This window comes from Podarcis filfolensis (assembly GCF_964270895.1).
Source record: "Podarcis filfolensis genome assembly, chromosome: 5".
Lineage (NCBI taxonomy): Eukaryota > Metazoa > Chordata > Lepidosauria > Squamata > Lacertidae > Podarcis > Podarcis filfolensis.
This window is the reverse complement of record NC_139608.1, coordinates 59973629-59993349: the sequence shown is the minus strand read 5'-3', so window position 1 is coordinate 59993349 and position 19721 is coordinate 59973629. Positions and strand designations below refer to the sequence as shown.

The following is a 19721-nucleotide window of genomic DNA, read 5'->3' as shown; positions in this document are numbered from 1 at the left end:
CTGACTCTACATTCTTATGCTTCCATAACTGATCATGCAATCGGGTTTACATTTAAGTGCTATGAGGAATCTCATGCCTTTGGTGCATTTCAAACACAAATTACCTCACTATTGCTTTTTAATATTATTTTTATCATTAATTTGCATATACAGTTTGAGCAGTGTCTACAGTACACTCTTCTTATGACAGACACATTCATATAAATGCACTGTAAGCCTAAGAGGCAATGAAACAGTGGGGAATGATCACACAGATCCAAGATCTCTGCTTTCATAATACTGCTGCAATGTTGATTCCAAATCATATTTTGAGATGCTGTAACAAGGTAGTTTTCTGATACTTCCCAACCTAAACATTTATTTGGTGGGACATGGTCTCAGAATCAGGCCATTAGGGTCATTATACTTTATGCAAAATGATACTTTTTTATCTCGAACAGGCAGCAGTTTGAGCTAAGCATAAAAGGAGTGCACCATATTTTACAATAAACATTGTACACATATATAATACAGAGGAATTTCACCTCTACTTTAAATAGGCTGTTCTTACATGGTTCAGTCCAGAAAAATTCTAAGACATTATGGATAAATACATATAAAGCGATAAATAATAACATCTATTTAAACATCTATGCATATGATCCACTTCTACGGTTCAGACTATTGGCAGCAATATAAGCATTCAGTCTGTGTATCCCAGGATATTCCCGAGCACTTCTGGATTTAAATCGAATTACATCTATAAATCACAAAATTAAAGAAAAATGTATTATTTCATGTATGACCCTCAGAAGTTCAGGGGTTCAAAAAAAGTATTTATAATGTAAGGGTTAAAGAATCACTAGTTCTGATCCAGCACCAATGGCACTATATCGGTAATTCCACCTAATGGACAGGGATGGAAATGGGTTGGGTTTGGGGTATAGGTACTTTGTTTTAAAAAAGAAAAATACAGAAGGATACATAGCATCCAAAGTGGGAGGGGAAAAAAACATGCAACAAAACAGAGAAAGAAGTAGATCAACTCGTGGGGCAGTAAAAATAGAGTTGCACTTGTTAGAGAGTGCAAAATGCAAGAGAAATGCTATTACAGGCACCATCCAATTGATGCACAGTATACAAAATAATGTTATTCTAATAGAACTGTATTTTCTCAGAAGCGTAATACTGTGGTTTGACTACAAGGAAAATGCAATTTCCCAGGAATGGAGCTGCTTGACTTGGGGTGGGACATGGGGGTGGGGGCAGACTTTAGTGGACCATGCCCACTAATGGGTAAAAACAATCTTGTAAAACAATGCAGTCTGGATAGGACCTTATTTGATTACAAAGGATGGAACAATTTGTATACATATTTACAATGAACTGGTTCAGGCATCACAGCCAAACCATTTTTTTTGGCTCTTGAGGCCATCATTTGGAATCATATGGTTCTTCCAACTTCATCTCCTTGCACATACAAATTTCCTAGTTTTTGACAACTATGGATATCCATATACCAGAATGTGAATCCCAGAATTTGGTTTCCGGGCAAACTATGGCTTGCTGTCAACACATATTGCTCTATTTGGACATCATAGCAAACTATGGTTACTATAGATCAAGAGGTGCAGGAGGAAACTCAAGCACATGAAGGAGAGAAGGCAGTGCATGAGCCTGAGGCACAATCCTAATGTCCAAACCATGATTTGGCTGCAACATCTGAACTAAACAGATTACAGAAACGGAAATGAAAATATGTACGAAAGAATGAACATCAAAATGTTGTTGCCCTCTAACTTGATATGTTCTGCTAAACTCACTAAGGCAGCTCATCTGTCTCCACAAATCGTTGAAAGCTTTCCTGCGATCTGGTGGTCTGTCGCATTTTCTTTTATATTCTCTAACAATGGCCTTTGCTTCTTCTTCTAGTGGAGAAGGCAAATCTGCGAAATACAGAATTTCAAGGTACGTGTGCACTTTATAAGTGGCTAAACTGGCATGGAATGACTCTTTACAAATACTCTATGAAGAATATCTTGACCTGGGAATAGTCTGTTCTTTTGGCGACAGATAAAATATGAGTCTAGTTGTGCAAAAAGCATGCTTGTCCTTCAGGCGTAGTATGTTTGCAGCGAGAAATCACATGCTTATACAGTATGTCCTTTTCCAGTTACAATCCAGTTATATTGGAGCAATATGATTTTGTGGAAAAATGAAACATTGACAGTCTAAAACAAGGATTAAAAGTGTGTTGTTTAAGCAGGCACCAAGCTGATGCTCCTTTTCCAACTCTTTTAACAAATTTCTGCACTGATCTAATAAACATTCTGTTTCCCTGAAGGCCAACAGCTTATGGACACATCAAACATTACCAGTTGTTAAGGAAGATTTATGCCACTTTCACAAGTCACATCACACCATTTTTTAATTGTGAAAAGTAAGAATGCAGCATTTTAAGTTTGAATTCTAGTCCCAGGAAATGTGCTTATTTAATGTAATAGTCATGTAGATATTCATTTTCCATAAATCTGCACCACAGAAAATCTGGGCATGGCTTCTCCTGCACTAGAAACTGGTGGTGTAGCAAGGTTCACATATAAAGGTCCTTCATATATTATGGGTATGCAGAAAGGAGAAGTTTAGTGATTGGAATGCCTTTAAGTAGAGATGCGGAAATCTGCATTTATCTAAACTGATGTTTCTACGTAGCCATTGCCAGGAATTCTAATGACTGCTTCGATCTGGAAACTGAAGCATGACTGATACAATATCTTCAAAAATGTTAATAGGTATTACATCATGAAGATACAGGAAATTAACAAAACAATTAAAATGTCTCTCATGAAATCAGCCTTCCTCTCCAAGTCTTGACACTCAATGTTTAAACCTCCCCATGGCAAGTAATTATTTCATAAAAATGGGAATCAGAATAGCATCATAATTCCAGACTCAAGACTTATTTTGTTTCAGGAAAATGAGTTTTTGGGTTTCCCCCATACATTAAAAAATAAAATAAAACCAGAACAGTATTATTCAAGTCAGCATCCATTATCAATCAATCTTATGAAGTGGGGTTTGATATAACATAAACACTTAAACATTAGCTTTTGACTGTATGCCATAAATACAGTGAAAGATTTCTTCCTGGGCAGGTATACATTTTAAACACTTCTGACTACGCAGTCTGAATGTGAATGTTTTAAATCCACAATGCATTGCTCTCAGTGGGATGCTTATGCAGATGAACATTTCTATCCAAATAATGGTAATTATATGCAACTAAAGCTGAACCAGATGACAATTTAGAAAGTTTGCTTTCTGAATGCTTTTTCAGGATGCCACAAATATCAGTACTAAGAATTCAGAACAACTCTTTCCTCATGTCTTGCCAAAGGTAAGACACCTCATCGGTTCTGAACTATGGAACTAATAGAAAGGCAGGAGATAAAATACAAGCAGAAGCTTCATATGAAATATAATCCACATGAGAACCACTTATGACCATTAATAAATGCAGCTGAAGCCTATTTCACAGCTTGAGAAGTCACATAAACCATGTACACTGAGGCTCTGTCAGAAGACAAATTGTCTTCAATGGCTATAGTGCCCATTCACAATAGTAGGGGGTGTTAAGACTATCTGGCACTCTTAAAACCTGAGCTGGCACAGAGAAGGCTGATGGGCCGGCACTATGACCCACAGGGGTAATTTGGGGTTTCTGTAAAACAAGAGAGACCAAGAGGGCAAATGAACGAATCCTCATTCTGCTTCCAATGTACACACCACAATGAGATGTAATGAGGAAACATACATGGCCATACTATCCCAGCCTAATCGGACTCTACAAAGTTAACTATGTGAACCATTAAATTGACCCTTCCTGTTCTTGTTAGGATGACAGCAGGTTAAACTTTTAACCTTATGCCATAAAATGTAATAAATAACTTCACATCTATGACTTCACAACCTGACCCCTGAACTATATATGTAGAAAGAACACTTCTTAACTATTTATTTTTCTCTAGGTGGACACATCTTTTCTTTAAAAAAATCATATTAAAGTTACTATACCTGGAGTAACAGGTTCTCTATAGTCAAGGTTCTCACCGCTCATCCTTTGAAGGAAGGATAGAATGGCTGGCAGGCCCTTCTGTATCACCTCAAGAGGAGGAAATTCTAGGGGACAATGCCTGAGATTCAAAGCTGTAAGTGAACTTATGTTACCTGCCAAAAAAGAAAAAATGGTTTAAGTCGATCACCACCAGTCATTTGGGAACATTCAATGCAGTGGGTAGAATTCAACACTAGGTCTACCTAGGGCGGACCCACTGAAATCAGTGAACATGAATAAGTTACGTCTATTAATTCCAATAACTGAATTCCACCCACTGCCACATAAAGTTTTTGTGACACATTTTATTCAGAGATGGTCAACATTCCTAGGGGGTTAAAGACAAACACAAACATATTTATGCGCTCAATAATGTAATTCTTCAGCAGCAGCTTCTCCTTCTACAACACTACTGTACCAGGGGTGCAGAATCATCTTGCTGTCGAGGAACACTTTCCCCTCTCAAGTAATTTACACATTGAGGGAGAGAAGCTGCATGTTAGGGGTAGGTGGAGCCAAAGCCAAAAGTGACAGGGCCAGGCAGTGGCGTAGCGTGGGTTGTCAGCACCCGGGGCAAGGCAAGTAATTTGCGCCCCCTAACCCGTGGATTTGCGCCCCCTAACCCTAACCCCCAGATGTTGTGCCCGGTGCGGCCGCCCCCCCCTGCACCCCCCACGCTACCCCACTGGGGCCAGGACAAGGCACTCATTCTCTCTCACTTGCACACCCTTTTCTCCCTCTGAGCTTTTCCCTTTCGCACTGTTTCCCCACTCTTTGCTACCAGTATGCTACCAGTAAGTGTATGTGGTCCATGGGCTGCAGGTTCACCAGCTTGTACCAACACAACCTCTGCTGCCCTTTCTCCTTTCTGCCCCAAAGCATTCTCCAGATCTTATTCCCGCCCTGCTCTCACTTTTCTCAGCCCCCTGTTAAGTAGCTGCCTTTTCTCCCCCCCCCCCCAATCTAATACATAATCAGTGGAGACTTCCTACCGATAGGTCCCACAGATTATAGTTCTATTGCTACTGTTGGGCTCAGGCCTATTTTCTGCCCAGTCTGTATCAGCTTTTCCTGTCAAACCTCTAGATCTGTCAGTATGGGCCTGGGAAGGAGATATAAAGAGGTGGCTGACAAATGGAAATCTCAGGTGGCTGCTTTCTTGATTACCCGCGAGCTAGACATCTGAAAAACTCAAGAGCTACATATAGCTTCCAAATACACAGTTTAATAGATCTTAACTGTACTTTCAGAGAGCACAAAAAAGACGACTCATTCAACTGTTTGAAGCCAAAAACAAAAGATGACATGGGGCAATTCTTGGGCTTTTGGAAAATACATGCCTCTTATTTCATACCAATTGCAATCAAACTACTCTGTGATTTCCCAGAAATGAGGTTAAAATGCTTGTAATGCTACCCTTACATATTCTTTTAAGATGCTTTCAGGCACTATGGAAGGATCCCAGATCAGCAGTATGTTTGCCATGAGGGCAGATGGTATGACCTAATTTTGTATTGCCTGAAAGCGTGGAGTCAATTCACATACACAAACACAAAGAACAAGTGAAATACCGTGACAGTCTCAAAGACAGAATGTAGTCTCTGGTTCGTTCACAGAATTGGAAATATTGGAAATACCAACTTCTACTGAGCAAAGTGTGATAATGTGTGATCTAAACATGTTTTTAAAAGCTTTAAGCCAAAACTGAATACAGTATAGCAAAGCTACAGCTAAAACTTTGCTTTTAATCAGACAGGGTAGATTCCTTAGAAAACAAGAGACCCAGGCCACAATTCTGAAGTCTTCAGTTGTCTTATTGAGAAAGTATCATTTATTCAAAAACATAACAGCGGTGTGACATCTATGGCTGCATTTGAGTGACCCCCATGTAAAATAATAACAAAGAAATAAGGAAAAATTGAACAATATGTGGCAAGAATGTATTAGAAAATATGAATAGATGAAGGTAATAATTATAAGTACACTCGATATTAGAAATGGTAAATACATTGGGAGTTGATGGGAAGTCTATTACACTTTAGTAAGAATGTTGAACAAAAGAGATTGTATAAGATTGAATCAATTTTTATCTGTATATTTATATAAGATTATTTACATAAGATCGTTTTTTGTTTATATAAGTTTGTTTTTGTTATTTATGAAACTCAATAAAGCATTGAATGGGGGGGAGAGAAAGTATGACCCCCCTGAAGTCCAAAAATAACTTGCTTTTTAAGCCAACAAACCGCAATGTGAGAGATTCTGCAAAGGCTGCAGAATATCTTAAACTCTTTCCTCCTTCTCTAGAGCAAATTCCAGTGGTGCACATGGGTCTTTTGCATGCACACAGCTTTGCACATTGGGATGATAACCTATTTACTTAGATTTATAGCACCACATCCTCCATACTAGGAGCAAATAAAAAGTACTGTAAAACAAATGGTAAAAAGCTTCCTGTCTTAAAGGCTCATAATCTAAAATGCCAGCATATAATTCCAAAGAAGGCCACAACTTTATTTTGACATAAGATAGGCAGAAACATCACTGGCAGCCTAATCACTAAAAGAATACTATTCTGCACAGAAGCTGATAAGGGAGATAGGGAGGTTGTAGACAACAAGCAACATAATGCAGTCATGCTGCCCCAAAGTCATTCACCTGCATGTGCAATTGGTATGCACCAAGCGCTTAGGTAACAAAAGGACAAAAGTAACAAAATTGGGGATAGGGCATCCACACCCAATGTAGTGTTTTGGCAGGTATGGTCCAGACCACCCATCAACCTTCCCTCTCTCCTCAAGTGCTTCTACTGGAGGGCAGGAACTTCCCTTACCACTAGCAGAAATGTGGGATGTCTTACTTATACCCAGCTTTAATTATGTATTTTACTTAAAACCTTTACAAATCACCCTTCCTTATTAAAAGCTCAAGGCTGCTAACAACCAAATAAAAATGTAGTTTTATCAATTTAAAATATCACAAAATCTTCAAACACTAAAAACAATACTACATCTACAGCAGAAATTCAGCCCTTCAATCTCACCCAGCACAGAAATCGGCAGGCAGCTGGAGGACACATGCAACTAAATAAGCCCTCTTCCAGCCCCCAGCAAAACAGTAAACTTTTTTGTAGCTAGTATTTTTTTGTGCTTATTTACAAGGATAGATGAATACACATAATGCATAAAAATCTCCATAGTCAGATCATAGAAATAGATATGTTTGCACTGCTGCAGGGTAAAAACCTATAATAATACTTTTTGGAAAATGGAAATTCTATTCATATGAATACACTGTTTGGTAAGAAATATTTTTTACACAAAACAACTGCCTATTTTCAGGTAAACAGAGCTAACATCAGTTTGGGGAGAACAATATGAAAAGTGTCAAGATCCTGATAGCAGTCAATAACAGATTTTTCTCACTGCCTCGAAAATTATATTTTTAAAAGTCCATTCACAGCTTGAATGAACATCATTCTTTTTCAGCCTTACTTTCTGAGAGTAGAATACTTAGTATTCTGTATGAGTCTATACTTTATTCATGACTGCATTATGCAGCATATTTGCACATAAATTCTTTCCATGAAACCAGTTCTGGAAGACAAATATTGTTATAGATTGTTTGCCTTATTCTAAATTGCCAGCAATTAAAAGCCATTATGAATGCTGTAAAACAAACTTCCTCTAGAGGATGGTCCTCTAGAAATTTTAGCTGTAATAAGAATGGTAGTCTTGCTGCTCCCAGTGTGGATTTTCTGTTCCACTTTGTCTTCTTCTTTTCCTAAGCTCTCCTCACCCACTCATATGTGAAATTCTGTGTAATGTAAAAAATCTCTGCCTGCCTGCACACACACATCTACAGCCCTCCTTTGTCATATGGTAAGGAAAGCTTTCTTAAGAGGATACAAGGCTGTGATTTTATCATGACTCTCAAAGTGCACAAAATCCTCACTGTAGGAGGATGAACAATGTATAGATTTCTTTCCACGTAATATCCATGACTACTATACAGCAATAATGTAAGATATTCCTTAAAGAAATATACAGAGTGAAGTTTATACATTAGAAACATTATTGTGTGCTGGAATATGACATACTTTGGATGAGGAGGGTCCATATTTGACAAATTGCAACAAGAAGAGGGAGGGGCTCAAATTTTCAAGCATCTTTTGACAGTTGACCCACCACGGATATGTCCATTATGTTCTCACAGAGCCCAACATATAATTGGCTTTCAGGAATATGGATGCTATATAACAGATGAGTAGCTTAAGTTGCTCCAGGATGCAGTTCATGTTTAACTGGTATGGTTCAACTCCGATAAAAAGGTGATATAGGGGGTGCCACTATACTGGACCCAGAACTAGTAGGAGGCCCCCCTTTGTCAGGTTGGATTAAGCAAGGGCAGTGGTTTTTTCTGGGGGTACGTGGGAGTACGCATACCCCTAAACATTTTGTGAATCTAAGTTTGGCCTCATTGAGGGCCAGTATTTCAATATGAGTAGGAAAATGAGAGTACACCTAAACATTTTTTTTAAGAAAAAAAAACACTGATCAAGGGTGTTGTTGGTCCAGTTCCAACAGCTAAACTGGTTTCAAGTGGCACTTCACTGACGCAGAATTCCCCCCCCCATCCACCTGCTGAATGTGTGGGTGTGCTGATGGCATGATACCCACCACCAACAGCCAGTAGAAGGCCCTAAAACAGGGCATTCAGAATTGGGGAGGGGCTAAGCTTTCCTGCGTTCCATTGGATCCTGAGCCCCCGTCAAAGCTGTGGAGTGACATCACTGTGTTTGGATCAGGTGAAATCATTCTGTCCCTGCTTCTGCTGCTGGTGGGGTAGGAGAGCTTGGTCTAAGCCCCCAATATACTTTCATAATAGAATTAAAGTTACAAAGTGAAACATGCAGACACCATTAGAAGTGCTCCCTTGTTTCAGCCAACAAATCAGGTCAGAGCTGTGATTGACAAGTGTTATGGAGAAATTCAGAGACACACACAAATTGAGAAAACCCTAAAACAGCTTCAGAATCATCCAAGAAGTCCGCTCTGCTAACAATTTAGAAGGTACTTCCTGGTTTGTTTCGAAGCTACACTTTGGTCTTCCTTTGTATGTGTGTGACTCTAAAGACAGACAATGTAGAAGGGACTGCCTGGTTCATTGCTGAAGAGACTTACTGGCTCATCTTGAAGCTGTTTTTCATCTTCCCTGTGAGAGAAGTAGTTGTTCAGAGAAAATAACTGAGAAATTCAGAGTGTTAGCGCACTTGTGTCTGGGCAGTAGCTTGTCCATTAAAAAACAAGAAGTAGCAGCAAAGAGAGGAGTTCATGCTCGTTCTAACACATATTTAATTTCATGCTATTTTAAAAAGAAAATTAAAATAAATTCCAAGTATGTGACTATTAGAAAAATTACCATACAAATGCAAACGCATCAGCAGTAAATCCATACTGCAAGTGGTGCTATTATGGTTGAGAAATATGAGTAATGCCGAGCGTCCCACTAAAGACCCTAGCATACATTCTGAGCAAGGTCGGGCTTTGTTTCAGATCACAGGGCAGGTAGGTTAAAAGAAATTTAATATTTTCATCAAGCAATGCTCGGATACCCGTGCTTGGATAATTTCAAGATGAAATTGTTAAAAAGCAAGCAGTGTATTCTAACAGCATTTGTTGTGGTTAATTGTGTAGACCTCATAATGAGCAATGGTCATAAAACAGGTCAAAAAGCTGCTCATCAAAGGATCTGAACCTTTAACTTGAATATACTTGAAGTGTTTTACTAGTGGCAACAGCCCATCCCCATGAATCACCCTATATCTGTCCCTTAAGCGGGAAACATATGAATCACCTCTCCCCACTGTCTTGCTGCTACAATTAACATAACAGTTCCTGCAACTGCAATATTCTAAAACAAAAAACAATACACAACTCAATACACAAAGAGGCTGGTTAACAGTACTGGGTTATCATACTCTACTTTTCCTCAGTTCCCCTCCCCCCATGATTACTATTGCAAGGCTGGGGCTACTTTAAAGGGCTGTTGTAACCAACACTATCAGTGTTGAAAGACTGATGCTTCAGCCTTCTCTGTTCTGAAATTTGCCATTACAGTGGTACCTTGGTTCTCAAACTTAATCTGTTCCAGAAATCCGTTCCAAAACCAAAGCGTTCCAAAACCAAGGCATACTTTCCCATATAAAGTAATGCAAAATGGATTAATCCATGCCAAACTTTTAAAAACAACCCCTAAAACAGCAAATTAACATGAATTTTACTATCTAACAAGACCACTGATCCATAAAATGAAAGCAATAAACAATGTACTGCAGTCACACAATCAATCAATCAATCAATCAATCAGTAGCTGAATTGGGCTCCACACAGTCAAAAAAACAAAAACACAAAATAAATAGCAAAAACAGACAGACCTCAGCGTAACACTCAAAACGGAAGTGTGGCACTCAAACTGGAAGCATAACACTCAAAACAGAGCATGTTCAGCTTCCGAAAAAAGTTCGCAAACCGGAACACTTACTGCTGGGTTTGCAGTGTTTGGGATCCAAGTTGTTTGAGTACCAAGGCATTTGAGAACCAAGGTACCACTGTACTAGTGCAGGTAAAAAAAGGAGCTTAGATCCAACCTCCTCCCAACCAGATGATCCCAACCAGTAAAGGAAACAAGAGTTTCCCAGTCAACCTCTGAGGAACTATTACAGAATTCTGAATCAGATTAGCCTTGGCCCTAACAATCATTTACGTCAGATCTGTTGCTATTATATATTAATTAAATTGTGGTCATGTCACACTGTGCCTCTACATAGGTGCATTGTGCCGTGGTGAAATCTGTCCAAAGTTCCTTACTATTCAAGAGAGCATTTACAATAAATGTAAATTACTAAAAATTACTAGGTTCCCTTAAGCATTTACTGGGGAGAGAGGAGTACTTACCAAGCTCAACAGGCAATCTTTTAATAGGATTTCTTTCTAACAGCAGCGTTTTCAACTGCCTTTGCAATAAAGAAGAAAACAAAATGTAAATATAAAATGAATCTAAATGAAAATGTCAAAAATTGTTAATTCTCTAATTTATTTTATGAGCCTATCACAGGAATAACAAGACAAGGCTGCTGGATCAGGCCAATGGCCTATGTAGTCCAGCATCCAGTTCTTGCAGTGACCAGCCAGATGCCTACGGGAAGTCTGCAAGCTGAACATGAGCACAACAGCCCTCTGCAAACCTGCAGTTCACAACAAATGGTATTCAGAGGCATACTGCCTCTGACAGTGGAGGTAGAACTATTTCAAAGAAACAGAATTATACAGGTGGATTCCAAAAGGGATCTTATGGCTAGGGTCAACAAATAGAAAAATGTCACGTCCTTCAGAAGTTAGGTCACTTCACTTGGGTTCATCAGATAATGGATGCAGGTGCTGCAATGGAGCAGCATTTCTATATCAGACAATGTTTAAACTTGATTAGATGACCAGTTTCAAAATACTTTTAGCCATGTCATTTTAGGACAGATACTTCCAAATAAGCAATATATTTTTTAAGGTTTTGGGGCCTCAGTCAATTCATTTAGTGACTTTTCAGTTTATTTATAGTCAGTATAATATATAAAGGATGGAGGGAAGGACAAAAAAATGGGTATGAGTATAAAAGCAAACTACAAAGTTCCATTCCATAAACTGGCGAAGCATGCAAATGCATTAAGTTCCAAGCAAAACAAATGGATCTACATTATCTTGTAGCTTGTTACACCAATAAATGCACTTCATTTTCCCATTTGACTTTTATTATGTTTGTAAACTTATGCATACATACAATATCCCAAACTTTAATAATCCATTGTTCCAAAGTTGGTGTCTTTTTTAAATTAACTTTTATAACAAATAGTTATGTCACAAACAGTTAACAGATGCAGGACCAATTCCTTATCTTCTGCTAGTACATTTATATAACCAAACAACATGGTTAAGGGATCCATTGGCAATATATATCCAGTTATTGCCTCAATTTCAGTACATCTTGACACTGGGAATGTACCTTCAAAGAGGCTTGCTGTTACTTAGCGATCACAGGGTGCTTTCTTTGAAATTCATTTTGAGGAAGCAGTTTGGATTCAAATCGCTTCCTGCAAAGGAAAATGTGTTCCATTTGGATGGGAAAATCTCCACTGCGGTGGATTTAACCTTGCAATTGTGCATTTGTAGCCACATCCATAGTTGCCCTACATCTGACATCACTTAGGTGTGAGGCAGGCAAGTGTGGTTGCAAGCAAAATGAGACCTGTGCCGGACCAGCTAGACCTCTGGGCCAGAGTTTCTACACCACTGTTCAAAACAAAAAAGTGACCAATTTAAGCACACTTTTAAAAAAAAAGTTTTAAAAGTTTTAAAAAAGTTTGGCCTACAACCAACTGTGTTAAATCTATTTCTTATACTATAGTTTCTGATGTCAATTGGGGAGAAATGGAATAGTACTTACTTTCATAATGGGTATGTATTGTTCAACAGAGAGAATATTTTAAAGAATGATGAACAAGTAAAAGGGCAGAAGACTTACTTGTGGCATCCAATTCCAGGGGGAAGCTCTTGAATTTTGTTGTAACGCAGATCAAGCCAAACAAGGTTTGGCACATTCTGAAAGAAATCCTCAGGAACTACAGACAGGACATTTCCTTCCAGATGCAAATGCTAATACAAATATATATATTATCACACACACACATGAATCTGCAATGATTGCTTGGTGTATAATTCATGCATTATTAATTCCTTAGAAATACTCAAAAATATGTAAAACTTTAGAATTATTCAAGAAAGTATATTGGAATAATTAAATTGTACTTTTAATTTGTACACAAGAACGCTGTTAAGTTTTTATACTTTATAACTGAGCTACTCTTTACTGATTGGATATTTTAACAACTGTTATTATGTATGAGAAACTTACTCTAAGGTTAAGTAACTTGTATATGTCATCCGTTAGATGCTGTAGATCTTTTCTACTCAGATCCAGAGAGATTGTAGAATTAGATTCAAGCTTGTCAAGAGCCTGGCAGATGCGACTTGATGAACCAGAATCAGAATCAGCTCTCCTTTTGGTTTCTGCATTATCACCACCAGCACCATCAGCTTCTGAGGAAGTCCACTTTTCCTCCATTTGATGAGAAACCACTTGGCCTAAACCAGAAACCTACACACTCATCATCCAAAGGTAAGCAATAAGCTGAAAAATAACAGATTATATATATATATATATATATATATATATATATATATTGGAAGGTACCAACAACTCCCCCCGCAATGTGCTGTAACAGAAGTATATAATGCAGGTAAATCAACCACCTAAATACTTTATACTGTCTGTTCAGACAATCAGCTTTCCAGACCAAAAGGAGTAACTTCTTTCTTTACACAACTTGGGCAGTAGCCCCATTAGAGCATTGTTCTTTGTATTTCCAAAGATAACAATAAAACTAAAATAAAAATAATCTCTCAGTGGTTAACCTCCTATCTTAGAACATCAAACAGAAAGCTACATCAAATAGAAGCATTACAAATGAAAATAAAAGACAGTAAAATCCACATTTAAATCAGCACGAGTAACAGGATGACAAAGTATTATCTTAAGAATAAAAAAATTTAAGTGTACGAGAGGATGGGGAAAGGGGACTGATGAGAGTGGCAATACTTGTAGCAGTGGGGTTCTGAACACTAACAACATCTCTTCCCTTTGAAGAAATCAAGGCGAGAAATTGGTTCTAATGCTCAAAGTACCCGGGCCCAAAAAAGAAAACTGCCCACCAGCCTGTGCATCCCCTACATACACATATCAAAATGCACACACACTCGTGCCATCATCACACGTGACAATACACCTGCGATTTCCCCATCCCTGGATGGTCACGTGCAACGTGTGAAACGCCCCCCCGCGCTGGGGCATAGATAATAACGGGAAGAACGAACCAACAACAAAAACTAGCAGTTGCATTAAGGGTCCACATGGTGACAAAGAAGGAGCCGGGAAGACGGCAATCACCCCCCCCCCGCGCGCCCTTTTCCTATTTCTGAGACTTTTGCATCCCAGGATCGTGGGTTCGAGCCCCACGCTGGGCAAAATATTCCTGTCTGGCAGGGGTTGGACTAGATGACCCTCGTCGGTCCCTCTTACGGTTCCGATTCTAGGACCTTTTCTCTCCCGTCGTCGTTTTTAATGCGGCTGTGCGCCCAGAACGAAGGCGGCTCCTGAATTCTGTGGAGTTCAAAAGCAGTTTTCTCCCCACAGAACCTGAAACTCGCCTTTCCCCATGTCTCTCTCCCCAAACCTTCCTCTCTTCCCGCTTAAAAGGCCCCCAGCAGCCAGCCAGCCCCCCCACTTCCTCACCGACTTCTTCCCGGGGACTGTGAAGGCCGCCCAGTGCCAGAGCTCCCTCCTCCTCCTGCCCCTCTCGCCGCGAGCTTCCTTTATGCCGTGGCCGAAGGGTAACAAGCAGGCCGCTAGGCCGCGGTCGCCATGGCAACCCTCAAGCTGCCGGGAAGCGCCGGGAGGAGGCGGAGGCCTCCCTCGGCGCCGCCAGGGAGAAGAAGGGAGAGGGAGGCCCGCGCAATGCAGGCCCGGCAGAACCCTGGCTCCCTCCACATCCCAGCCTGCTTTGCGTCCCTTTCCCCCTTCCCGGCATCTCCTCCACCTTAGGTGGGATGAGGGTGTTTGAAGGATGGTACACAGAAAACGAAACAAAACATCCAGGCAGGGTGGGGGGAGGGCGGGAAAGAGGGGGGAACGTCTCCTCTTCGCTCCCCCTCTGAATGCTTGCTAGCTGTTTCCACCCCGTTCTTAGGAACTCCAAATATTTCCCCCTTATTCATTTCATGCAGCTTCAACTAACCCATCACAGGCAGTGCCGGATTTATGTATAACTTAACAAGCTATAGCTTAGGGCCCCAAGAGAGTGGCCCCCCAAAAAATTTAAAGGAAAAAAACACACCCGGATGTACATTTCCAAAATACAATATAAAAAACCAATAAAGTAAAACCTACATACAGCAACAGTGTTTTGTGTTGTGTTGGCTCCTCTGAAATACAAGATAACAAACAAATCAAATAAAACCTACATACAGCAACAATGTTTTGTGTTGTGTAGGCTCCTATGATGTAAGTAATGGGCCCCACCTGCTAGCCTGCTTCCTAAAACATCACTGGTTTGCTCATTTCTATATATAGGGTGTCTACATTCTGATTATGAATCTTTGTAAATTGTGTTTCTAAAGGAACTTCTGTTATTCCCAAATGCTAGGGCATTTCCTTTAGACGTACCTTTTGAGACACAGGTTCTACAGGCCCACTTTAACAGATTAATTTATGAGGCTGTCAAAATGGTACAAAATAAGGTGATTGTGAACTACTGTGGTCAAGTGATGCTGCCACCGTGATCGCTCAAAAAACTCCTACATTTCCATTCGTTTCTAACACAACCCATACCATCCATGTATTGTTATGTAATAGCTCCTCATCTATTAGCATACAATACAAAACTGCAGCGTATAACTCTAGCAAAGATTAGTGAGGAATTGCATCAGTCTGAATTAGGATCTATTTCCCTCCCCGCCCAAGAGGATTTGTAGGGATTGGTAAAAATCCATTACATGGCTAAATGCAGACAAAGAACATATAAGACATAACCAACTTACATTAATCTTAGATAACTGTTAAGTAATCTATGAATAATTTGATTCATACTGCCCCTAATTCTTGCAAGATGGAAAATCAAATTGCCAATATGGCATTGCCAGAAAGAAGCTATTATAAAAATAATTCTGATGCACACAGTAATTGCTTTGTGAGAGGAGGAAGCAAAGTGCACACAGGTGAGAAATTGATGATGGCTAATGCCACCGTTTGCACCTTATCTTTGTGGGGATTTCTTTCTGGATATCCAGATTAGCGTTAAATGCAAAACTAAGAACATGCTAAACTTTCAGGTGTACCTTTGGGGCACAAATTAATTAATTCCTAAAAATATTGTACTAAATACTAAAATATTCCTAAATGTGGAATAAATGAAAAACTGGCTGTTACCTTTCACTCAGCAAATTCTCCTTAGCCACTGGCTGGCCTCCTGTATGTCTGTAATCTCTCATTCGGCAAACTCTCTATGGCCATTGGCTGGCTTCCTGAGATATCATATAATGTTCTTTAGGCTTCAATCCTGTACATGCTGGGAGTAAAACTCATTGAACGCAGTGTGGCTTCCATCTGAGTAGATGTGGATAGGGTTCTAAATGTTGTGTGGGAAGTTATAGAATGCTGTCAAATGGTGCAATATCTGGGAATAAAGTCAGTGTGCCTGAGAGAAAAATTTCATACATGGACAGTGGAAATGAAAATGCAGGTAGGGTCAGAAGATAGTGGCATGGCTGCTGGAGGCATTAATGACTAGGAATACGAGAGGAAGGAATTTTTTGTTGTTTTCTATGCTCCTGGAGGGAGGAGCATAGCATCAGTCTATAAAACAATTGAACTCACTAGAAATTAACACCACCTCTTTTCTCTCTTTCCCGTTTCAATATTGAAGCTAAATACTCTGTGTTGCACTGTGTTGACCAAAGCCCACACATTGAGGATTTTCATTCTTCACATATATTGTTTAAACAGATTCCATACACAGTAGTTTAACCAATAGAGGATACTAGTTACTAAAATAATGTTTGCTTTCCTCACCATCACTGCAAGCTTGTTGTCCCTGTAATTCAACTGCTCTCAGGTTTTACTTTTACATTTAAGAAAATAAAAATAATCATATTGGGATCCATTTTGGAAAAGTGAGGGGGGAGAGTTTTTGTGTTTTCTAAGTACAGATTCTTAAATTAAGGCAATTAAGAATAGTTCCTTTTCCTCCAGCTGGTGAGTAAATACCAATGAATGAATGACTAAAAGCAAGTAGCATATGTCCAAAATCTCCTAATGAGACATCTGGATTGCTTCTTGCACGAGAGGAGAACATGCAAGCTGTGGAAATAGATACGCACATGGAGGACGAGTAAAGCAAATGCACCCAAGGCTTACAAGTTGTTAAAAGGATGAAAGTACTCATAAAAGTGTCAAACAAAGAACAATTCACATACTGGGAGCAGGGCTGGGCCAATACATTTTGGCACCTGAGGTGAAGCACAGATTGGCATCCTTCCACCAGGGAGGAAGGGGTGAGTGAATATCTACATTGGGAACAAAGCAGGGAATCAAATCAACCTTACTCAATGGTTGAAGTGGGAATCAATGGTTGTCCCAGGGTGGAAAGAGTCCTGCTTTGAATCACACTAGTTGGGTGCAGAGCCCTGGGGATCCCAGGGGACACCCTCCACCATTTCCTCCTGGGGAGGCGAAAAGACCAGCAGCACACTAAGACGTCGCTGTAGAGATGGCATCTTGGGAGGGGCTGCCAAGGAACTAGCAGATCCAGCCTCCAAGGAGTGCACTGTAGTCATTGCTGCCATTGTGTCAGCAGCAGGCAATGCATTCCTTGCAGGCTGGATCTGCTGCCCCCGTAGATCCTGTTGCCTGAGGTGGTCGCCTCACTTTGCCTCATGCATGCTGCCAATCAGAAGGTCAGCGGTTCGAATCCCCGTGACGGTGTGAGCTCCCGTTGCTTGGTCCCTGCTCCTGCCAACCTAGCAGTTCAAAAGCACGTCAAAGTGCAAGTAGATAAATAGGCACCATTCCGGCGGGAAGGTAAACGGCATTTCCGTGCGCTGCTCTGGTTTGCCAGAAGCGGCTTAGTCATGCTGGCCACATGACCCAGAAGCTGTACGCCAGCTCCCTAGGCCAATAAAGCGAGATGAGCGCCGCAACCCTAGAGTCGTCTGCGACTGGACCTAACGGTCAGGGGTCCCTTTGCCTGTTCTTCCCAATATACCTGTGGCATGGAGTGTGTAGCAGTTTAGGTTTAAACTGTTTAGGCATTTGATTAGGTAACTAAAACTAAATCTGAAAAGGGGAAAACTCTTATATTTTAATGTGCAGAGTGATGTAAGAACAGGCTGTTATATACTGTAGCAATTTCTCGTGTATAAATTCATTCCTGTCACTCATTTGTTTAGTCAGTGAAACATGGTTTCAAGTGAAACATGGATTAAAATGTAACAGGAGCAACACGCACTGCAAACCAAGTAGCAATTTGGAGACATTTAAGCTACTCTGCAACACGATTGTTTGTCTTGTGGGTGCTGCAGTCACCAGTAAGTAATTGTGGATACTTTATTAAAGTATTTATTAAAAACAGTAGCACTCAGTGTAGTAAGTAGTCCTTATCTCTTCAGCTGTGTGCTATGCTAGGGATAGTTTAGACCAGGCTTCCTCAACCTTGGCCCTCCAGATGTTTTTGGCCTACAACTCCCATGATCCCTAGCTAGCAGGACCAGTGGTCAGGGATGATGGGAATTGTAGTCTCAAAACATCTGGAGGGCCAAGGTTGAGGAAGCCTGGCTTAGACACTGGTTTGTGCCTGGCAGTGCTATTTTTCTTGAAAAAGAGATGCCAAAACTTACCATGAACACCTCCCACATTCTCTTTGAATGCAACGGCGCCCACCTGAGAGGTGCCAGAACTGAGTTCCGGCTGGAAAAAAACCCTGGTGCCTGGTAACGTCATGAGTCACAATTGGATTACTATCATGCATTCTATGTGGGACTGCCATCAGGTGTCCAGGGTGCTGAAATGAATTCCTGGTTGTGCATATATTACACCTGTCCTGAAGAACCTGCATTGGCTGCCTATTAGCTATTGAGCCATCTTCAAGGTGCTGTTGTTAACCTATAAAGAAAGCCCTGAACAACCTGAAACCAGATTACTTAAAGAAATTGGTTACCTACAGTAAATGAAAGGACAGAACTGCTGTGAGTAAGCAACACCTTGCTTGTCTTCACAACAGTTTTCACATATATGCCGCCTCTGCTTTTCAAATAGTCTTAAGAAATAATGCATAAGAACTGTAAGCAAACTGTAGACCCCTGGAGTCTCTGGCTGCTTGGGGATGGTATGTGACAATATATTGTGGATAGAGTTCTCATTTTTGGCTGTGACCTCTGCAGATGGATATAATAGTATTAATTAAAGAGCAGGCAAAGAGCTGTCACTATTATCGCCTTCTAAGATAGAACTGGCACTATTTTCAGAAACACCAGTGGCAGGAAACGTGAAGTGCGATGTGCGCTGTTTTCCAAAGGAATTGCTTGCTTGCTCAGATGTGAAAATGTAAGCTGATCTGAAGGCCATTTCCCACCTCAGTTTACTATGAAAACAAATGGATAAACCTTCCAAAGTCACACCGGTGTGTTTTAAATGCATTCTTAGAAAACCCATGAAAGCCAAACATTCACTAGGACCCTTCCAGGTGCATGCTTTGTACACTTTCTTGTCCCTTAATATGTTATTTTTTGCCCGGTGGCTAATTTCTAAGAAGAAATAGGGGTTCAAAACTACCCGCTAGCCATTCCCTCTTCCCCATAAGCACTTCCCCTTAATCCATGCATGCAATGTTCCTATGACCTTTTTGCTCTTGGCCTGGGTGGGTGGGGCCCTGATTCCCTCTAGCTACAAAAGCTGAGGTTGCTGCTGA

The 19721-nt window shown here is 40.3% G+C and overlaps 1 protein-coding gene across 11 annotated transcripts in view; it reads right to left on the bottom strand.

The window, feature by feature from the left end:
* Nucleotides 1-18691, bottom strand: part of LRRC27 (leucine rich repeat containing 27) — a 41079-nt gene extending 22388 nt beyond the window's left edge. For 2 of the 11 annotated variants that reach the window (XM_083616987.1, XM_083616996.1), the window contains exons 1-6: nucleotides 14495-14759; nucleotides 13058-13333; nucleotides 12668-12798; nucleotides 11050-11108; nucleotides 4054-4206; nucleotides 1803-1925 (exon numbers count right to left, since the gene is read on the bottom strand). In XM_083616987.1, the coding sequence (XP_083473113.1) occupies nucleotides 1803-1925; nucleotides 4054-4206; nucleotides 11050-11108; nucleotides 12668-12798; nucleotides 13058-13267 (676 nt within the window). In that variant the 5' untranslated portion in view covers nucleotides 13268-13333; nucleotides 14495-14759. Of the gene's footprint in view, nucleotides 1-1802; nucleotides 1926-4053; nucleotides 4207-11049; nucleotides 11109-12667; nucleotides 12799-13057; nucleotides 13334-14281; nucleotides 14363-14494; nucleotides 14780-16186; nucleotides 16282-18651 lie in introns of those variants that run through there. The other 9 variants (XM_083616992.1, XM_083616997.1, XM_083616990.1 and 6 more) reach the window with 9 other exon arrangements.
* Nucleotides 18692-19721: the final 1030 nt, after the last annotated feature.